At 38.8% G+C, this 19,051-nt stretch overlaps 1 protein-coding gene across 1 annotated transcript in view; it reads left to right on the top strand.

Moving 5' to 3' along the window:
• LOC107664610 (adenylate cyclase type 2-like) overlaps window positions 1-19,051 on the top strand; it is a 147,939-nt gene that overhangs the window by 8,183 nt on the left and 120,705 nt on the right. Inside the window, exon 2 of the mRNA XM_016455228.1 lies at window positions 11,234-11,431. Within this exon, the coding sequence (XP_016310714.1) occupies window positions 11,234-11,431 (198 nt within the window). The remainder of the gene's footprint in view (window positions 1-11,233; window positions 11,432-19,051) is intronic.

The raw sequence follows: 19,051 nt of genomic DNA, 5'->3' as shown, positions 1-19,051 counted from the left end.
ACCAACTTCACACATTACTAACCAGTTAGACTTTATTTCTGGAGTATCTAAAACAGAAGTTCTTTATTGAGAATTAAGGTTTAGATGTTTGGTTTTTTTTCAACTTACCGTTTTGGTGAATAGCGTTTGCTTTAGTTGCCTCTTGACCCTTGACTTTAATTTTAAGTTCAAATAAGTTTCTCTTTGGCTGTTGCAATAGTGTTTATAAAGCACATATGTGATGGTAAGGAACTTATGCTAAAATAATTTAATGCGTCTGAGTCTCTGGTTGCATTTTATCAAAATCTGTAGTTCTTTTATGAGTTTTATATTATTGCAGTTCTACGATACTACGTGACTGTGAGAAAATTGTATCAACCACTTTTAGAATTATGAGTTATAAAGAGGTTTCAATTCTGTCACTCATAGACATGAAGAATCAGCATGTGAATCTCAGCAATGGTGACAAAATATTCTGATAATTTTGATATGATTTTTGAACATCACAAAACAGGGCAGTAAAAAGTCACAACAAAAATAAAAGAAAATAGTAAGAATGAAAGAAAATACTAAGACAATGCAGCTGCATAATTTATTTATGTTGCAATGCATGCTGGGAGCCATGGATGAGTTATGATTGGTGCACCATTGTTGAGAAAAAGTGCTATATGGCACCTCTTATGGTTCTACATGGCACCATTTGACAAATGTACTATATAGCACCTGTAAAAATAGGTGCTAAATAGCACTAAAAGTGGTTCCCCTATGATTACAAGCTAAAGAACCGCTTTTAGTGCTATATAGCACAATTTTTTTAGAGTGTACTGTAAGGGATTTTCTGTGTTATGTTAGGTGGGTTTTGTATCATGTTTCTGTTCTATGTCGTAGTTTTCAGTTAGTTTTCTATGTTTCAGTCAGTTACCGTGGTTACTCATTGTTTGATTAATGATTAATGTTTTTGTTTCTAGTGTCTTGAGTTCTATGTTAATAAATCTAAAAACGTCTATAGTTCTTAGATCCTGCACTCATCTTACTTTTCATTGGCTGTGACAGCTACATGAAGGTATACTATAATGAGCATAAGATTTGGCCAGTGCCAGTGACTAGTATCTTTCTTGTTCATTAAAATTACATGCTAAATAAATAATATTTAGCATGTGCTATGCTAGCTGTTAATTTAAACTTAGATATAGGGACGCCACTAAAATATGATGACATTTGATAATTTCATTAGAAGTTGTCATAACTCAAAAAGATTGATGGACACTGGGCAGAGAGGTCATGGGATGGCAACTTACTGAACCAAATAAATGCTTTTAGCTGTAGTTCTGTTCTATGTGCTATATATATATAACTATCTAAAACTTCATCAAAGCCAAGGCTGTGAATTCAGTGAACAGAGTGTAAGGATGTATAGTCATGGCCAAAAGTTTTGGCAGTGACATAAATGTTGTGTTTTGCAGAGTTTGCTGCTTAAGCTGTTATGATGTTCATTCACATTGTTTCTAGATTATTGTGTAGAGTGATCAGATGCATTTTAAATAATGCATTGGCCAAAAAATGATATTTTACAAAAAACAAAACAAAACAAATGTCATTGTTTTTTAATACTGACACAAAATGACCAGCTAACATTAACTGACTAATAAAATCAGAAGCACATGTGAAAGTATGAATGAGTACTAGTCAGGTGAAATCACTATAATGCTAATTAGATTGTAAGAGCAGACTGATTGCTATAAAAGCAGGGAAGAAGCGCTTCCAATCAGTGGCTGCGTCCGAAATGGCATACTTCCCTACTACAGAATATAGTGGGCAAAATGCAGTAGGCGAACGAATAAGTATGTCCGAAACCTCAGTATTCATTAAAGAGTAGGCGAAAATTGCACTAATTCTCACGAGATTCGGACATATGTATACTTAAGTTGCGCCGAATATGCCTACTTACCTACTATGTAGTAGGAGAAATCAGTATGTGAAGAGATTAGTATGTCGGAAACCTCAGTATTCATAAAAGAGTAGATGGGAAATCCCCGGATGTCCTACTGCTTCAGCCCAGATTCTGAAGTGTTAATCGATGGACACTTTTCAATCCCAGAAGCCCACGCGAGCGGATACATCATCATAGAACAGGGCGGAGAACAGCGACGAGGGTGTTTACAAATGTGAGTATTAGAAATCAAAAACAAGGTTCCTTGTGTTAAAATCACATTTGTTGAACTACTGTACAGTAAACTGATGAATTGCTGAAGGTTTAAAGACACTAGTCAATATAGCATATTTGTGATTTTGCTGTTTTTATTACGTTTTATTACGTATAGCGAACAGGGGAGCTCCAGTAAGCACATGCACATCTCCAAAGTGGATTTACATAAACCATATACATCTTAAAGACGATTACTAAATGTCTATTTAATATCATACAGGAAAATATTCTAAACGAATTGCAGATGAGCACATCACAACATGAAACCGACATCTGAGTGAGTGATGTATGCTATTATGTAGAATTAACTGTTGTCAACACTGCTTTAGATGAATGTAAGTAATGTAAATAAACAAATCTACATCTACAAGTTATCTATTTTATTTGCTCATTAGTACTGTTGATAAATTGTGGAGCACTTGTGTGAGATAAAAAGCGAGTTAACACAACATTTAAATGTAGTATTGAGCACAAATCAGAGGAAACTTGAATCTTGTCTGGATGTTACAGGGACAGATGAGACACGTGTGTTTATCTGGTGCAGAGAGACTGATGAAGGAATGCTGCCATCAAAGGCTTTGAATGAGCATGCTACAGAAATGAATAAAACATCTTTTAAAATTTTAAGTTGTAGTTTATTTTAATTGTTGTAATTTAGTTATTACAATTATTACAGTTATTACAGAACTTTTCTGATTCTTGATTTCTGTGCATTTGCTGCAGTGCTCTTGTGGTGGAGCAGGACCTGCAAGGAAAGGTGATTATTTTTTTTTTCATTTGTGAAAAAAAGGGAAAACCTGAAACAAAAATATAAAGTAAGATAATTTTGTTACTTCTAATACAGAAATCAAATGACATTGTGCTATTAAAATGACTGCTTTTGTATTATGTTTGTGCATTTTTGCAGGATCTGAAATGTCCACAGACTGGTGTGAGCAGTGAGGATAGAGAAGTCCACAGCAACATCCTGAAAATGGTCCAGTGCCATGAATGAGACGCTCCATCTCTCCACCTGCCCTTACTGCCTCATCTGGGCCAGATGTTGCTGTGGTCTCTTCATCCTCGGTGACCCCAGAGCCAGCAAAAGAACATCTAGAAAAAGACCAAAAGACATTTGAGGATGTGATTTTGGTCAAGTTTGTTTTGCTGGTTTCGGTTCATACAAGATCAGTCAATGGAGCCAGAGTTTCAGAAGCTTCAAAAGCATCATCAAATAATGTCATGAAGCTTCTGAAAGTCAGGCTCCATTGACTGATTTTGTATGAACAGAAACAAGCAGGACAAACTTGACCAAAATCACCTTTTGCGTTCAGAAAAAAAAAACAAAAAAAAAAACGGACTTTCAGTGCTCTTATTACAGAGACCCCCAATCCCCCGGGAGCAACCTGGAGAAAGGAGCCTTGTTCAAGGACACACTGGTGGTGACTGCTGCGGAGATCGAACCAGCAACCTTCTGCTGACCAGTTCAGTGGTTTTGCCCACTACACCACAAAAGTAATGAAGCTATGACAAAAATTAGCATGTAATTGTAAACATATGAAATGAAATTCGGCAAGAAATGGAATGCTGACAACATAAACTGTCAAATGTTTTACTCTGTGTAAATGTTTTACAGATAGTCGTGCTCTTGGAGAGCAGGCACACGAATGTTTGGAGCAGACACAGCGGCAGCCAGATTGTCCCACACATGTTCTCCTGCTCTTGTTCAAAATTGTGTGGTTCAGGGGGGCGTCATCATGGTCTTCCTCATCCTCTCTGTGCACTCAGACAACGGCAGCCTCAATGTCCCTTTCCCATCCATGATCAGATTCAGTCTGACTGCAGCAATGAGGGTCATGATGGACTGCAAAGACAGGTGAAGGTGGACACGGTTGTCAGCTACTTCAGAATAAAGCTGCAGAACTGGCACAGCTGTGTTGAGATGCAGTAGGATGTGGCTTCACCATCTGTAAATACATGATTGTTAGAACAATGTTTGAATAAAGCTTTGTTTCATGTGTTGTCGACTTTGTTGTTGATTTCCATGGTTACTTTTATTCATTCTTTTACTCATATTCATGTTTCTTGTTGTCAGTAAATAAAATATAATTGTTTCATTAACTTGTGCATTAATTACTTGACTGAAAATTGAGATGTATTCACTTTGGCTGCAGATGTATTCACCTTGGCTGCATTTGTCTAGTGTGTATTCATGCATAGCTATGGCATATGACAAAACAAATTACATTTAGCTTGTTTTACTATATATATTTAATTATTGGTCAGCATTTATCATTATTATTGTTCACAAGTGTTGGGGTGGGCTAGTAATGCATTCTGGGGTGATCTTAATTTTTAAGTAGCAATACTTACATTTTTCGAGTGTAAAATTAACAGTCTTCTCCAAAGGCGAGATCTTCTAGCAGCTGATCGACGTCTCCTTTGTGCAGATATTACAAATATTGCAAACGCTGTGGAAAACTTACTAGGTAGGGGTTGTGGAGTTACTGATGCTATGAGGTGTTAGTACACCTGTCCATCTTATGTATTACATACAAGCTCAGGGAAAGATGGTTGTATCTTTAACAATGAACTCTAGTGTGTATTCATGCATAGCTATGGCATATGACAAAACAAATTACATTTAGCTTGTTTTACTATATATATTTAATTATTGGTCAGCATTTATCATTATTATTGTTCACAAGTGTTGGGGTGGGCTAGTAATGCATTCTGGGGTGATCTTAATTTTTAAGTAGCAATACTTACATTTTTCGAGTGTAAAATTAACAGTCTTCTCCAAAGGCGAGATCTTCTAGCAGCTGATCGACGTCTCCTTTGTGCAGATATTACACATATTGCAAACGCTGAGGAAAACCGTACTAGGTAGTGTTGTGGAGTTACTGATGCTGTGAGGTGTTAGTGCACCTGTCCCTCTTATCTTCTTTTTTATTAATACTGCAGAACTTACAATTACATACAAGCTCAGGGAACGATGCTAGTATCTTTAACAATGAACAATCATAATGACAAACAGCAGAAAACATAAATATAATGGGTTTGCGTACATCATAGTATGAGATTATATACACAGAAAAAAGGCACAATGACGAGGTTAAATATCTTTGAGTAATCATAATATTCATATAATCAATGCATCAAAATATTGCATTTGTTGTTGTTGTTGTTTTTGTTATTTATAAGCCTGAGGGATGAAACAGTTAAATTCAACAAGAAAAAGAGGAAAACAAAGGAGATTTAAGCCGGTTTTGCTCGTGGATGAAAAATTGTGCACATAAAATAAAGTAACAACATATTCAAGAGATAACGATTTTGGGTTTTAGTAATAAATAATAATATATTTAAGGATTAAACTGTGGGTCATATTAGTAAATATCAAAATTTAAATCTACTTAGAATTACATACAAGCTCAGGGAAAGATGGTTGTATCTTTAACAATGAACAATCATAATGACAAAAAGCAGAAAACATAAATATAATGGGTTTGCGTACATCATAGTATGAGATTATATACACAGAAAAAAGGCACAATGACGAGGTTAAATATCTTTGAGTTCAACGAGACCACAAAATGAGGACATTTCATAAACATCAAAATATGTACAGAGAGATCAATTAAACCTGCCGCTTGTATCTTTTAAGTTGTTGCACTTGTTATTACGTCTTAAGTCACATGATAACATCAACATGGCGGATGATGTCCGGATCGCATTCATACTTAACGAGATTTGGCTGCAGAGTACATACTCTTTTAGCGCTCGTTAAGTAAGTACTTTTTGAAATTAAGTACCTATTCATTGAGTATGCCATTTCAGATGCAACCACTGTGTTCTTGTTAGCAATGGTTACCTCCAAAGAAACACATGCAGCCATCATCGCTTTGCATCAAAATTGCCTCACATACAAGGAAATTGCTACAAAGAATATTGCACCTGAAAGAACCATTTACCGGATCATCAAGAACTTCAAGGAGAGAGGTTCGACTGCAGTGAAGAAGTCTTCAGGACGTCCCAGAGTGTCTAGCAAGTGTCAGGACCATCTCCACCTATGGAAGTCAGCTACGGAAATGTGTCACCACCAGTGCAGAGCTTGCTCAGGAATAGTTTGCTTTCTGTATATTAAAGAAGCTAAACAGTGCATCCTTAAAAAACAGCGAGAAACCTTGGAACACATTGCAATTAATAACATTAGAAAATTAAATCCAAATGTTCACATCTTTTAAACTGCTGCACTTGCTATTACTCTGTAAGTCACATGATAACATCAACATGGCGGATGATGTCCGGATCGCATTCATACTTAACGAGATTTGGCTGCAGAGTACATACTCTTTTAGCGCTCGTTAAGTAAGTACTTTTTGAAATTAAGTACCTATTCATTGAGTATGCCATTTCAGATGCAACCACTGTGTTCTTGTTAGCAATGGTTACCTCCAAAGAAACACATGCAGCCATCATCGCTTTGCATCAAAATTGCCTCACATACAAGGAAATTGCTACAAAGAATATTGCACCTGAAAGAACCATTTACCGGATCATCAAGAACGTGCATTTTCCAGCATGATGGAGCACCATGTCACAAAGCAAGAGTGATAAAGAAGTGGCTCGAAGATCATTACATTGAAATTTTGGATCCGTGGCCAGGCAACTCCCCGGATCTCAATCCCAAAGAGAACCTGTGGTCAGTCCTCAAAAGGAGAGAGGAAAAGCAGAAGCTCACAAATTGTGATCAACTCCGAGAACTAATAAGGCAAGAATGGATCTCCATCAGTCAGGATTTGGCCCAGAAGCTAATATCCAGCATGCTAGAGCGAATTGCAGAGGTTATTAAGAACAAGGATCAACACTGTAAATATTGACTCATTATATATTTATTTGCCAATAAAAGTCTTTAAAACTTATGATTATGCTTATCATTGTTTTTCAGTATACCATAGAAACGTGGAAAAATAATCTACAAATACTGAAGCAGCAAACTTTGCAAAACACAATTTATGTCACTACCAAAACTTTTGGCCATGACTGTACATATAATGTGGACTGCATTAAAGAAGTCATGACTGCATAACTGTGTTTTTCATTTTACTTTACAATGCTTCCTGAGGTGCACTTATGTCACTTATGTATGTTATGAATTTTTACATCAAAACTGTCATAATTTAGAAATAATAATAATAATAAAATCTCAATACTTTCATCATATACAGTGCAAACACAATGTAAATAGAAGATTCACTGAGCAGTATAGATAGTGTCATTAATTATAATGTGAGTTTTGGTAGTACAGAACTCAAGTCACTGATAGACTAAACAGCAATGAACTATTTTGCAACAAGGAATGTCTAAATTAACAATTATATATTGTGACATTGTCGGGTTCATATCTTTCTATGAAACTTTATTTGCAAATCCTGTGTTGTATTGCAACTGTTTTACCAAAGAATCCACATCATAAATGTCATAAAAACTTGTCAGTACAAAGAAGGTTGTTTTAGCAGCAAAAATTTCATTAATAGCTTTTTTTGGAGTAACTAGTAAGTAAACTAGCCCTCATGTTCAGCTCAAATCTAACAGCATTTAGTAAGGTTCATGCTTTAAAATAAAATAAAATAAAATACTTTTAAAAAAGTGTTCCGAGGCTTTGCATTTTCCCCCAGCAGTGCTGGGAATCCTCCAGTACAGGTTTGAAAACCCCTTAAATAGAGAATGGGAATTACATCATGGCACATTGCATTCTGTGTAACGTCGCCATTTTTTAGATCACGCTCACACAATGTAAACACACAAATCACCAAAGAAAAAGCTGACCATTTTATATGAATGATTTTTGGAAAACAGCTTACATGTGCTTAGAATAAAACTGACTAATATGTATATATATATTTTTAATAATAATAATAATAAGAAATCACTCAGTCGTGTGTCTGAGATGCTGCAGATATTCATCACATAGTATTATGTGTCCTTCACTAAAGTGGTACTGATTTAACTGCTAAAACCTTTAGAACAATTAACCATGGTTTCATTATAGTAAACATGTAGTAACTGTGTTTTTTGGCGTATTGATTACCATTTGTATAACCACAGTTTTAAACTATGGTTAAACTATGGTTAGTGTAGCAAAACCATGGTTAATTTGTGGTTGCCATAGTTTAACTATATAGTAACAATGTTTTTTTTGGTTTTATCTGTAGTAAAACCATGGTTAATGGATAATTTATCATCGTTATATAGTCATATTGCCCAAGTGTGTTCGATTAGAGGTTTTCAAGGGCCAGTGTAAATAAATCTACATTTAAATTCAAAGAAACAAGATATGCATGACCTGACATTTTATAGGTATCCAAAATGAGACGATGTGATCACTATGGAACGCTAAACGCTCTCATGCAGTGTATGTTTCATTCATACTCAAAGCCGGCGGGCGCTCTCACGCAGAAAGTCCAGACTCATAGAAGTAACAACTTCACATGCCAGGAAATCCCTAATGTCGACAAAACGTTTTGGCTGTTGAAACATGAAAACACACGATTGTGACAATAAATGGTTTATGTGTGTTTTTCAAGTCATCTCCAGGTAATACATAAAGTGTATGAAACAGTATAGAAATTATAAAATATATTTTCTGCCTTATTCTATGTTAAAAATTGGAAATAAAAGTTTTAGCATAAAAAGTGTAGTATATACAGTAAACCAATCATAAAATTGTCATTAGGAAAATAAGCTACAGGAAAAAGATTGTTTGATACAAATTAGTGGTTATTGTCCAGCAGTGTATTTGATATCTTAGCCAATTAAAAGTAAGAGATAATAATTTTTGTATAAAGGAATAAAAGTTGTTCACATTGTACTTCCACTTGTTTTCATTGCAGCTGGGAACTGCAGTGAACTCTATGTGTAATGTTACATTTTTGGAACGCAAAAATGTCATCAGAGGCACGTTTACCTAACATTACTACAGTACGTTGTAACTTTGCTGTACCTTGCTTTAGGAAATTTTTACTTGGTAAAAAAAAAAAAAAAAAAAATATATATATATATATATAATGATGTATGTATGTATTTTTTTGTTTGATTGTACATATATTATTTAAATATAATAATTTGGGTTAAACAGTCAATCCATTGAATTTTATCAAATTAATTACATGATATGCTGATTAATCAAATGAATCAGTTAATTGGATTTAGCTATATTTGCTGAGAAAAACTACCAAATGAAGATAATTCAGAACATTACATTATTGTGCCAGACAATAGCATTGAGGATTATAGACATGGCTTTAGATGTTCATGTATTGTTGTTTTATTCCCAAATAATAAAACCTAATGATTTACATTTATTAATTTAGGATAAGGATGGCCAACTCTATCCTGAATAATTTTTCCCAATCTCAAATCAAACACACCTGCAAAATCAAACCAAACATTTCAGGATTATAAAATTATGGTATGTTTGATTTGAGATGGAACTAAGAATTGTTGAAACCTGATTTAGGAGATGCTTTTATCTAAAGCAGGGGTGTCAAACTCAATTCCTGGAGGGCCGGAGCCCTGCAGAGTTTTGTTCCAACCCTGCTCCAACACACATACCATGTAGTTTTCAAATAAGCCTGAATGATTTGATTAGTTGGATCAGGGCCCGTATTCACAAAACATCTTAAGGCTAAAAGTAGCTCGTAAGTCGTAACTCGCCGATTTAGGAGAAAATCTTAAAAATAATGGACGTGTCAGTCCTAAATTTTTGATCAAAAAGTATTTCACAAAGCATTTTAGCACTAAAACTAGCTCCTAAATCTCTGAAACATTAGGAGTAGTGAAGTGGACTCCTAAGTCACTAAGACCAAACCACAAACTATTCCTAAAATGGCTATTGCCGGCAATCTGCTTCGGAACATAAACATTTTAGAAATATTTGATGATAATGAGCTTTTATAAAGGTATCACCTTCGGTTTTGAAGGTTATCCCAATTCCAAATTTTCCTTTGATTATGTCCTTGTTTTCATTAACCAGTTGGACAAGAAGTAACAGCTGTGTTTGTGTCCAGTTTGGTTTTCTTTTACGTTTGCATGTCTTACTATCAGCCATTATTATTCTACTCTGTTAATTAAAAGGCTGATTATATGCATATTCACTAATTATGAGAAGCATACATGTAAGAGGCTGACAATTAGCTGAACATATACTTGTTTAATTAGTGACACTTAGCTTGCTTTTTAAAATCTTTATTTGAATGTGGCAACATTTTTATTTTTAAACCTTTATCTTTACTCTAAAATATTTCTATGAATAAATCTCTGACAGAGACTATCAGCCAATCACTGTGGGCATAGTTAGTAAGCATGCTGACATCATCCATAGCAACGAGGTCAACCCTAACCTTACTCTTAGCTTAAGACTTCTCTTTATTCCTTAGTAAAAGTTTGTCTAAGCAGCTTTGTGAATAGGTTTTAAGAGAAAACTCTTAGCTAAAAACGTTTACTGCTATTTAGGAGAACTCTTAGTGGTAAGATAAAATGTTTTGTGAATACGGGCCCAGGTGTGTTTAATTAGAGTTGAATCTAAACTCTGCAGGGCTCTGGCCCTCCAGGAATTGAGCTTGACACCCCTGATCTAAAGCAACTTACTGATGACAACAATACAAGCTAAAGCAGTTAATCCAAGGGAGACCACAATGAAATAGTGCTACCATACAAAATGTCTGTAACTACCAGTGTAGTGCAATGCTGAAAGGTATGTGTATTATAATAATAATAAATGATAACAATATGCTTAATGTGTAATTATTTTGTGGCACTGCTTATAATTGCACATTATATTTGTTGTTATAACTACTGTGCATAATAGTAACAGGGGCATTGTGTAACCTATATCAACCAGCAAAGGTCACTGCTCAGTTCCCCAGTTTGACAGAAGAGTCTGTGGGTTCTTTGGGTTAATTGGCAGTCACTAGTTTATCTGATAAACTATTTTCCAGTGGCTGTCGTGCAGGTGCAGTTGGAAGGTGCAATTAAAGTTCTTTTTGTAACACTGCAATCTCTCTGCAGGATATCGAGGATCACATCGCCTTTGTAATCACTGTCCCCACTGCACTGGCAATTTTCCTCACAATCTTTGTTCTGGTCTGCATCGAGTCCATCTTCAAGAAGCTGCTCCGAGTTTTCTCTTTGGTGATCTGGGCCTGCCTGGTTGCCATGGGTTACCTCTTTATGTTTTTTGGAGGAATCATCTGTCCCTGGGATCAGGTAAGACTAGTGTGTTATCGGCTACATAAGGTTGTTGTCAGTCATGGGCTTTTTACCTGATATATCTCAGATGGTGTATTCTTGAGAACCAGTGGGAGAGGAATCATCTGTCCCTGGGATCAGGTAAGATGAGTGCATTATCGGCCACCTAAGGTTGTTTTCAGTCATAGGCCTTTTACCTGATACATCTCAGATAGTGTATTCTTGAGAATCAGTGGGAACACGTAACATGAGAGTGACTGGAAGGAGAAATAACACAATACTTTAGTCAAAAAGGAAGGTGTACGAGCACTAATGTATGGGACAGCCCCGAGTAAATGAAATTGTGGTTCAGAGTCACCTTTACTAGTCAATTTAGCATTTATCAAGTCAGTTGCTTTCCTGTGAAGACAGGCCTCCATACCAGAATTAAGTGAGAAGGCCAGTGAATTCTCATCGAAAAATGAAAGAAATCTAGAAAGATAAATAAAATATTTATGTGGAGAACAGAAAAAAAGTTATTTGTATTTATTAAATTTCACATCAGGGATGCAGTTTCACCCCAATACCAGTTCTCATGGAAGACTCTGAAACTGTGATCAGTAATAGTGGCAAGTCAGTAATAAGTGATAAGTAATAAGTATCTTTGTACTAGATTTTCCAAGCAATTATAACCCATCAGACGTTTATTGTCTTTGAATTTTCAACCTGTCCAAATGCATGACGAAATTGAACCCTGTTCAGCGCATTATTATGTCAGGTGTAAAGGTGTAAAAATTTTACTTGACATAAGCATTTTACAGACTTCTACTATAAGATCCGAATTATCCAGCTTTCTCTTCCCTCTCTCACGTTGATTATATAAAGTATATGTGTGCTATTCCCATGGCAGCTGAGCCACCCGCATGTTTGACCTGCAAGTTCAGTGAGGATAATTGCGTTCAACATTAATCAAAATGCTGCAAATGTATGACTAGACCTGGGAATTCAGATAGTAATCAGAAGTCTAGTTTAGCTATTCTGCACATTCCTATTACAGATTAATAATTTACTCTTCAAGGAAAAATAAAATAAAATAAATCGATCAATAAATTAACCGACTGCCATTTATTAAGTAAAATTTAATAGAAATCTTTAAATGGAGAATATAAGCAGCTAATGGTTTGCTGTTTTAAAATAAGACCCAATGTTTGTCGCTGACATATTGTATCTCTGGAGTAGGTAACATATGGTAAAAGACAAACAAGGCTAATGTCAGACGTGTAAGGAGGGATGACTTCCTGTGTTAGTCAATATCTCTGCTTGGTTCCAGATTAAGGGCAGATAGGGCAGTTCTCAATACATAGACATCATCTGAATCCTCTATAAAGCAAATTCTCCACTTTTTCACAAAATATTTCTGTCAAAATGTCAAATTCACCAACCACTTGCAATTCAGCTTAGCTATCACTGATGTAGTGCTGTGAGTATTGAAAATTATTTATGCAAATTAGGCTGTATATGTATATGTGGATGTATTGGCAGTAGCAAGTCTCGGTACTTGCTCTGCCACAGCAGCAGCAGCAGCGTAGCAGATCTATTCCGCCAAGACCAAATACATTAACATTGCCGTGTACATTACCATGCCAATCCCTCTGAGAGTTTTCATGACAGAAATACATATATATATATATATATATATATATATATATATAAATTCAAGGGTGGGGGTAAAGGAGTAAGTATCTTGGCGAATGGAACATTAAGAGCAGAAAATGCACCTTTTATCTCGATAAAAAACAAGCTTTATATCATTTTTGACAATTTTGAATGAAATATGAATTTTGAATAATCAAAATTAGTTTGTGTCTGCTTATTCTATTCATCAGTGTTTGAACCAATAAAGAAGAAACTGCATTTTAATTTCTGGGTTAAAAAAAGAAAAAAGAAAAATGAATGGACGTCAAAGTACACGGACCCCTTAGACAGGGCATTTTGAATTTTTTCTTGGATGAAAATGAGGCTGTGAGGGATAAACCTGGTCTGTACAATGCCCACTGTATGTGTCAGACTCTGTTCCGTGTCTGTGTGTGTTTTCTTCCCCCACGTGCTCCAGGTTATGTTTTTGTCCTTATTTGGTCCTTCCTGTTCCTGTCCCCATTTATTCTATTAGCTCCAGTTGTTCCTTGTTATTAGTTATCCTCCTCACCTGTCTGCCTCTCGTTATCTGCCCTATTTAGTTCTAGCCCGTTCTGTTCTCCTTCGTCCGGAATTGTATATGTCTACCCTTGCTACGTGCATTTTCCTTGTTCCCTGGATGTTATTAAAATCTATATGTTTGAATTCCACGCGTAGCAGATCTATTCCGCCAAGACCAAATACATTAACATTGCCGTGTACATTACCATGCCAATCCCTCTGAGAGTTTTCATGACAGAAATACATATATATATATATATATATATATGTTATCTGCCCTATTTGAGTTCTAGCCCGTTCTGTTCTCCCTTGTCCGGAATTGTAGATGTCTACCCTTGCTATGTGTGTTTTCCTTGTTCCCTGGATGTTATTAAAATCTATATGTTTGAATTCCACTCCTCGTCTCCTCGCTCCTTTGTCTCCGTGCTCCTCACAGTAGTGCAACGTTTTTGTTTTCCCGTTTGTTTCTCCCCGCATCATGGAAATCGCCGCTCGATTCATCGCCATAGCCCGAAAGGATCTCCCCTTCATCGAGTATGCCTGGGAGTTCTGCGGGCTCGCCGCAGCGACGGCTTTAGATGATGACACCACGCTCAACTCTCTGTTCAGGATCGAGGCCAATTGCTATTGCCCCGTAGACCTCCCAGACACCACAGGACTGAGCTGGAGGGAAGGGATCCTCCGGTGTCTGGAGAGTGTCCAGCCCCGATCCAGAAAAAGCCCGCCGGCCGCGACATTCTCAAGCCCACCGGCTGCTCTGAAGTCAAGCCCGCCGGCCGTTTCTCAGTCAAGTCTGCCAGCCACGGCATACTCAAGCCCACCGGCTGCTACAGTGTCAAGTCGCCTTTCACCCCGCCGTCTCCCTCCAGCCCCCCGGCCGTTCTTCAGTCAAGCCCACCAGCCGTGGCACTCTCCAGCCCGCCGGCCGTTCCTCAGTCAAGCCCGCCGGCCACGCTGATGTCTAGCCTGCCGGCCGTGGCATTCTCAAGCCCGCCGGCCGCCCTATTCACCCATAGTCAGCAAAGGAGGAAGAGGAGAAATGGACGGCTCAGGGCCCTCTTCCTCGCCCGAGTGCGCCTAGCCCCAGAGCTCGCTCCAGTGTCGGCTCCAGCCCCAGAGCTCGCTCCAGTGTCGGTTCCAGCCCCAGCGCTCGCTCCAGTGTCGGCTCCAGCCTCAGAGCTCGCTCCAGTGTCGGCTGCAGCCCCCGAATCCAGCCCACGGAGGGCTCCTGTCCCCGAGTTTAGCCCAGAGAGGGTTCCAGTCCCAGAGTTTAGCCCAGAGAGGGTTCCAGTTCCTGAGTTTAGCCCAGAGAGGGATCCGGCTTTCTAGTCTGCCTGCTCCGCCATGGCTCCCCGAACTCAGTTGCCAGTCGCGCTAACCCATTGGGTTTATCAGAAAAGGGTAATAAACCTTATTCAGTTGCCCCCTCTTACCACGCTCAGTGGTCAACCACATTGCCATATAACCCCCCCTACCAAATGAGCTGTGTCCACAAGCACTCTAATTTGTCAATGATGAGTAATATGAAACAAACGATGGAAACGCAGCCAGAATTGGGCATGTATCCAACCGCTTCAGCTGCCTCTCACCGCTGGCTCCTGGAGTCCCCAGCCAACGAACCCATACTCACCTGCTGCTCCTTTTCTAACCTTCCATCGCAGTCCGTCACATTCATGGCTGAACGGGGGTCTAGCAAAAACCGTAGCTGTCTGAAATTGGGGCGTGGCTACTGATGATCAGAAGACGGCAGCTGTTCGGGATTGGCCAGTCCCATGCAACCTTAGGCAGTTGCGGGCTTTCTTAGGACTAGCATCGTATTATCGGAAATTCGTCCCTGGGTTTGCAACTGTTGCCGCTCCCCTCAATGAGTTAACAAAGAAATCACAGTGGTTCCAATGTGGACAAGAACAGCAGCAGACTTTTGAAAGCCTGAAGGAGGCTTTGTGTCTTGCACCAGTCTTGGCCGCCCCAGACCCTAGATTACCATTCATCAACGTAGGTCTGGGTGCGGTTCTCTCCCAGGAGGTGGAAAAGGGAGAGAGGCTCATTGCCTACTACAGTCGGGCCTTCAACAGGGCAGAACGTAATTACTGTGTGACCTGACATGAACCTTTAGCCGTGGTGGAGGCAGTCAGCCATTTCAGGCATCACCTCTGCGGTCTTCACTTTGTGATACGAACAGATCATGCTTCTCTGCATTGGCTGTTGTCTTTCCGGGAGCCAGAGGGACAGGTGGCACGGTGGACAGAATGCCTGCAGGAGTTTCAATTCACCATTCAGCATCGCAAGGGCAAGAGTCACCAGAATGCGGACGGGTTATCAAGGCGCACCTGTATGGCATCCTGCCCACAATGTGAGCGACTGGCTGGATATGTGATGCAGGGACCGGCTGACAAGACCCCAGAGATGGGGATGGAGGCGTCTTGTTGTGCAGTGCTGCCTGATTCAAATGTAGCATGGGCCATTGAACAGCGTAAGGACCCCGAGCTCCAGGTAGTCATCGACTGGGTGGAAGCTGGAAGGAGGCCTACGTGGGAAGAGGTCATGGCTTTTGGATCAGTGGTGAGGGGTCTGTGGTCTATGCGGGATGGCCTGGCATTGATTTTGGGAGTGTTACAGAGAGGATTCGTGGAACCTGTGACGGGCATAACCAAGTGGCAGACAGTAGTACCGAAGTCCTGTCACCGCCTGGTCCTGGAAGCAATGCATGGACAGCCGGGCGTAGGACATTTAGGAGAAAACAAAACATTAAAACGAGTTCGGCAAGAGTTCTATTGCCCCCCCTGCCGTAGGGATGTGGAGTCCTACTGCCGTCGGTGTGATGCCTGCACTGCTAAAAAAGGGCCAACGGGCCAGTCCCATGCCCTGCTACAACAACGCCCGGTATGCTGTCCCATGGATCGCGTGGCCGTGGATGTACTAGGACCGTTTCCACAGACCCCTCGAGGAAATCTGTTTGTGGTGGTCGCCATGCACTACTTTACAAAATGGCCAGAGGCCTATGCTTTTCCTAACCAGGAGGCAGGTACAGTGGCGGATGTCCTGCTGGAAGGTATGTTTGATCGCTTTGGGGTTCCCACTGAGGTGCATACGGATCAGAGGAGGAACTTTGAGTCACATGTGTTCTCTGAGTTCTGCCGGCAGTTGGGCATCTGGAAGACAAGGACAACTCCCCTACACCCCCAGAGTGATGGGTTAGTAGAGAGGTACAATCGAACACTGGCCACCCAGCTGGCCCTGAGTGTGAGCCAAGATCAAAAAGACTGGGATCTTCAGTTGCCAATGGTCCTGCTTGCAAGTCGGAGTGCGGTGCAGGAGACCACTGGATGTACGCCAGCTCTCCTCATGCTGGGCAGAAAACTGCGAACCCCATCTTCCCTGTTGATGGGTCAACCTCCAGATGCACCGAGAGCCCCGCTCGGACTGGAGTATGCCCATCAGCTACAGGACTGGCTGCAGTCAGCCCATGGGTTTGCTCGTCGTCAGGCTTTGCAGGCGGGTGTTCGGCAAAAACGGGTATATGACCATCATTTTACGGGACACGATTTTAATGCTGGAGAGCTGGTATAGGTCTATAGTCCGAGGGGGAGAGAACCGGGGGGGGGGGGGGCAGTTTGGCGATGACACTGTTTATTCTCTGTTATAAATGTGTGTACTTGATTCACCTGCTGTTGGGGGAGGTGTCCGGGAGGGAAGGAGTGAGGAGGGAGGGGCAAGCGCGGGTAGTAGAAGTTAGTCAAGAAGTTAGGCGGAAGAAAAGTTAGTCAAGCTCTTTTTGCGTTTTGTTGTTTTTTGGGAAGTTAAGACACCTCCTGATACCTGCGTTTTAGATTGTAATGTTCAGGAAATAAACTACAGCCCGTTGGGTGCTTGCAAACCCTAGTTACAACTCTTTATTTGTATTAGTTAGACTCTCAATGCTTATATTCAGGTATATGAGTATATCTCTGCTTTAAGATCTTCTAGATGTTTTGTTCTTGGTATCAAAATGATCTGAATTTCTCAAACAATGATGTACACTATGGGATCGTGAAATGCATCATACTATTTGTACCATATTTTTGCACCAATTCTCCAGAACGGCCATAAACTTTGTATTAGTTAAGCCCTAAATGCTGATATTCAGGTGTATGAATGTATCTCTGGTTTAATATATTCTAAATGTTTCTTTCTTGGTATCAATATGATCTGCTCTTTATTCCTCAAACAATGATGTACATTATGTGATTGTGAAATGCATCATACGATTTGTACTATATTTTGGGTAAAACTGCACCAATCCTCCAGACTGGCCATAAACATGCAAATGGGCCATAAAGGGAGACAAAGAGAACTTCTCCCGCTGAAAAATTCATGCCTGGTATTGGCTATTCCACCCAAAAGGTGGGCGTGGATAGGAACTCTCAAAAGTCATTTGCTCGCACTGATCTTTGCTCAGAAAAACCCTTTCTTTTGAGACGACACTTTCCAAGACTCCTCAAACTCTCCTCTTGCTCAGAAACTTTTCTTCTTGAGACGGACAATCTCCAAGACTCCTTAAAACTCTCCTCTTGAGTTTGATTTTCCGGCAGTTTTATCTTCAAGTAACTTTGTTGATCCGCTGTGGACTTCCCTATCTTCAGAAGAACCAGGAAAACTTCCAGCTCACTCCTAAAGAACTCATCAAGGACCTCCGTTGTCTACCGCATCAGGACTCTTGTTCAGTTTGCTACAACTTTCAGAATCTTTACTTATTAAAACGATTTTGTTTTTTAAATTATATTTTTTATATTAACATATTTTAATGACAGTATATTTATTGAACATTTTTTTATTATTTTATTTTTCAAAATAAGCAGAAAATAGTACAATCTTTGCTAAAATGATTATTTTGAACAAGTATTAACTTAGACATTATTTAAAAAAACCAGTTATAATTAGTCATAAATATTTCCCTTTTGAGCTGATTTGCTACAACTTTCAGAATCTTTACTTATTAAAACGATTTTGTTTTTTAAATTATATTTTTTATATTAACATATTTTAATGACAGTATATTTATTGAACATTTTTTTATTATTTTATTTTTCAAAATAAGCAGAAAATAGTACAATCTTTGCTAAAATGATTATTTTGAACAAGTATTAACTTAGACATTATTTAAAAAAACTTTATTTTAGCTGAAGTATTTGTATCAATACCGTGTGCCTTTTACCCATGCTGGTGAGCCTTTTACCCTGTGTGTGGAGTAAAAGGCCCCTCTTGCTACCTCATACATTTATAAGATTTTTAAACAAAAAACAACTTGAATGATTTATTTTCACACAAAATCTGTTGCTCTATTAATGTTCAATACTACGTATATATTTTTTCTGCAAGTATACATTTTAGGCGCAGTGAATGGCACATTTTTTTCTTAAAGGGGTCATATGATGCTGCTAAAAATAACATTATTTTGTGTATTTGGTGTAATGAAATGTGTTT

Source organism: Sinocyclocheilus anshuiensis, unplaced genomic scaffold, assembly GCF_001515605.1.
Source record: "Sinocyclocheilus anshuiensis isolate Anshui unplaced genomic scaffold, SAMN03320099.WGS_v1.1 scaffold621, whole genome shotgun sequence".
Lineage (NCBI taxonomy): Eukaryota > Metazoa > Chordata > Actinopteri > Cypriniformes > Cyprinidae > Sinocyclocheilus > Sinocyclocheilus anshuiensis.
Note: the sequence above shows the minus strand (reverse complement) of the source record. Positions and strands in the feature narration are given on the sequence as shown.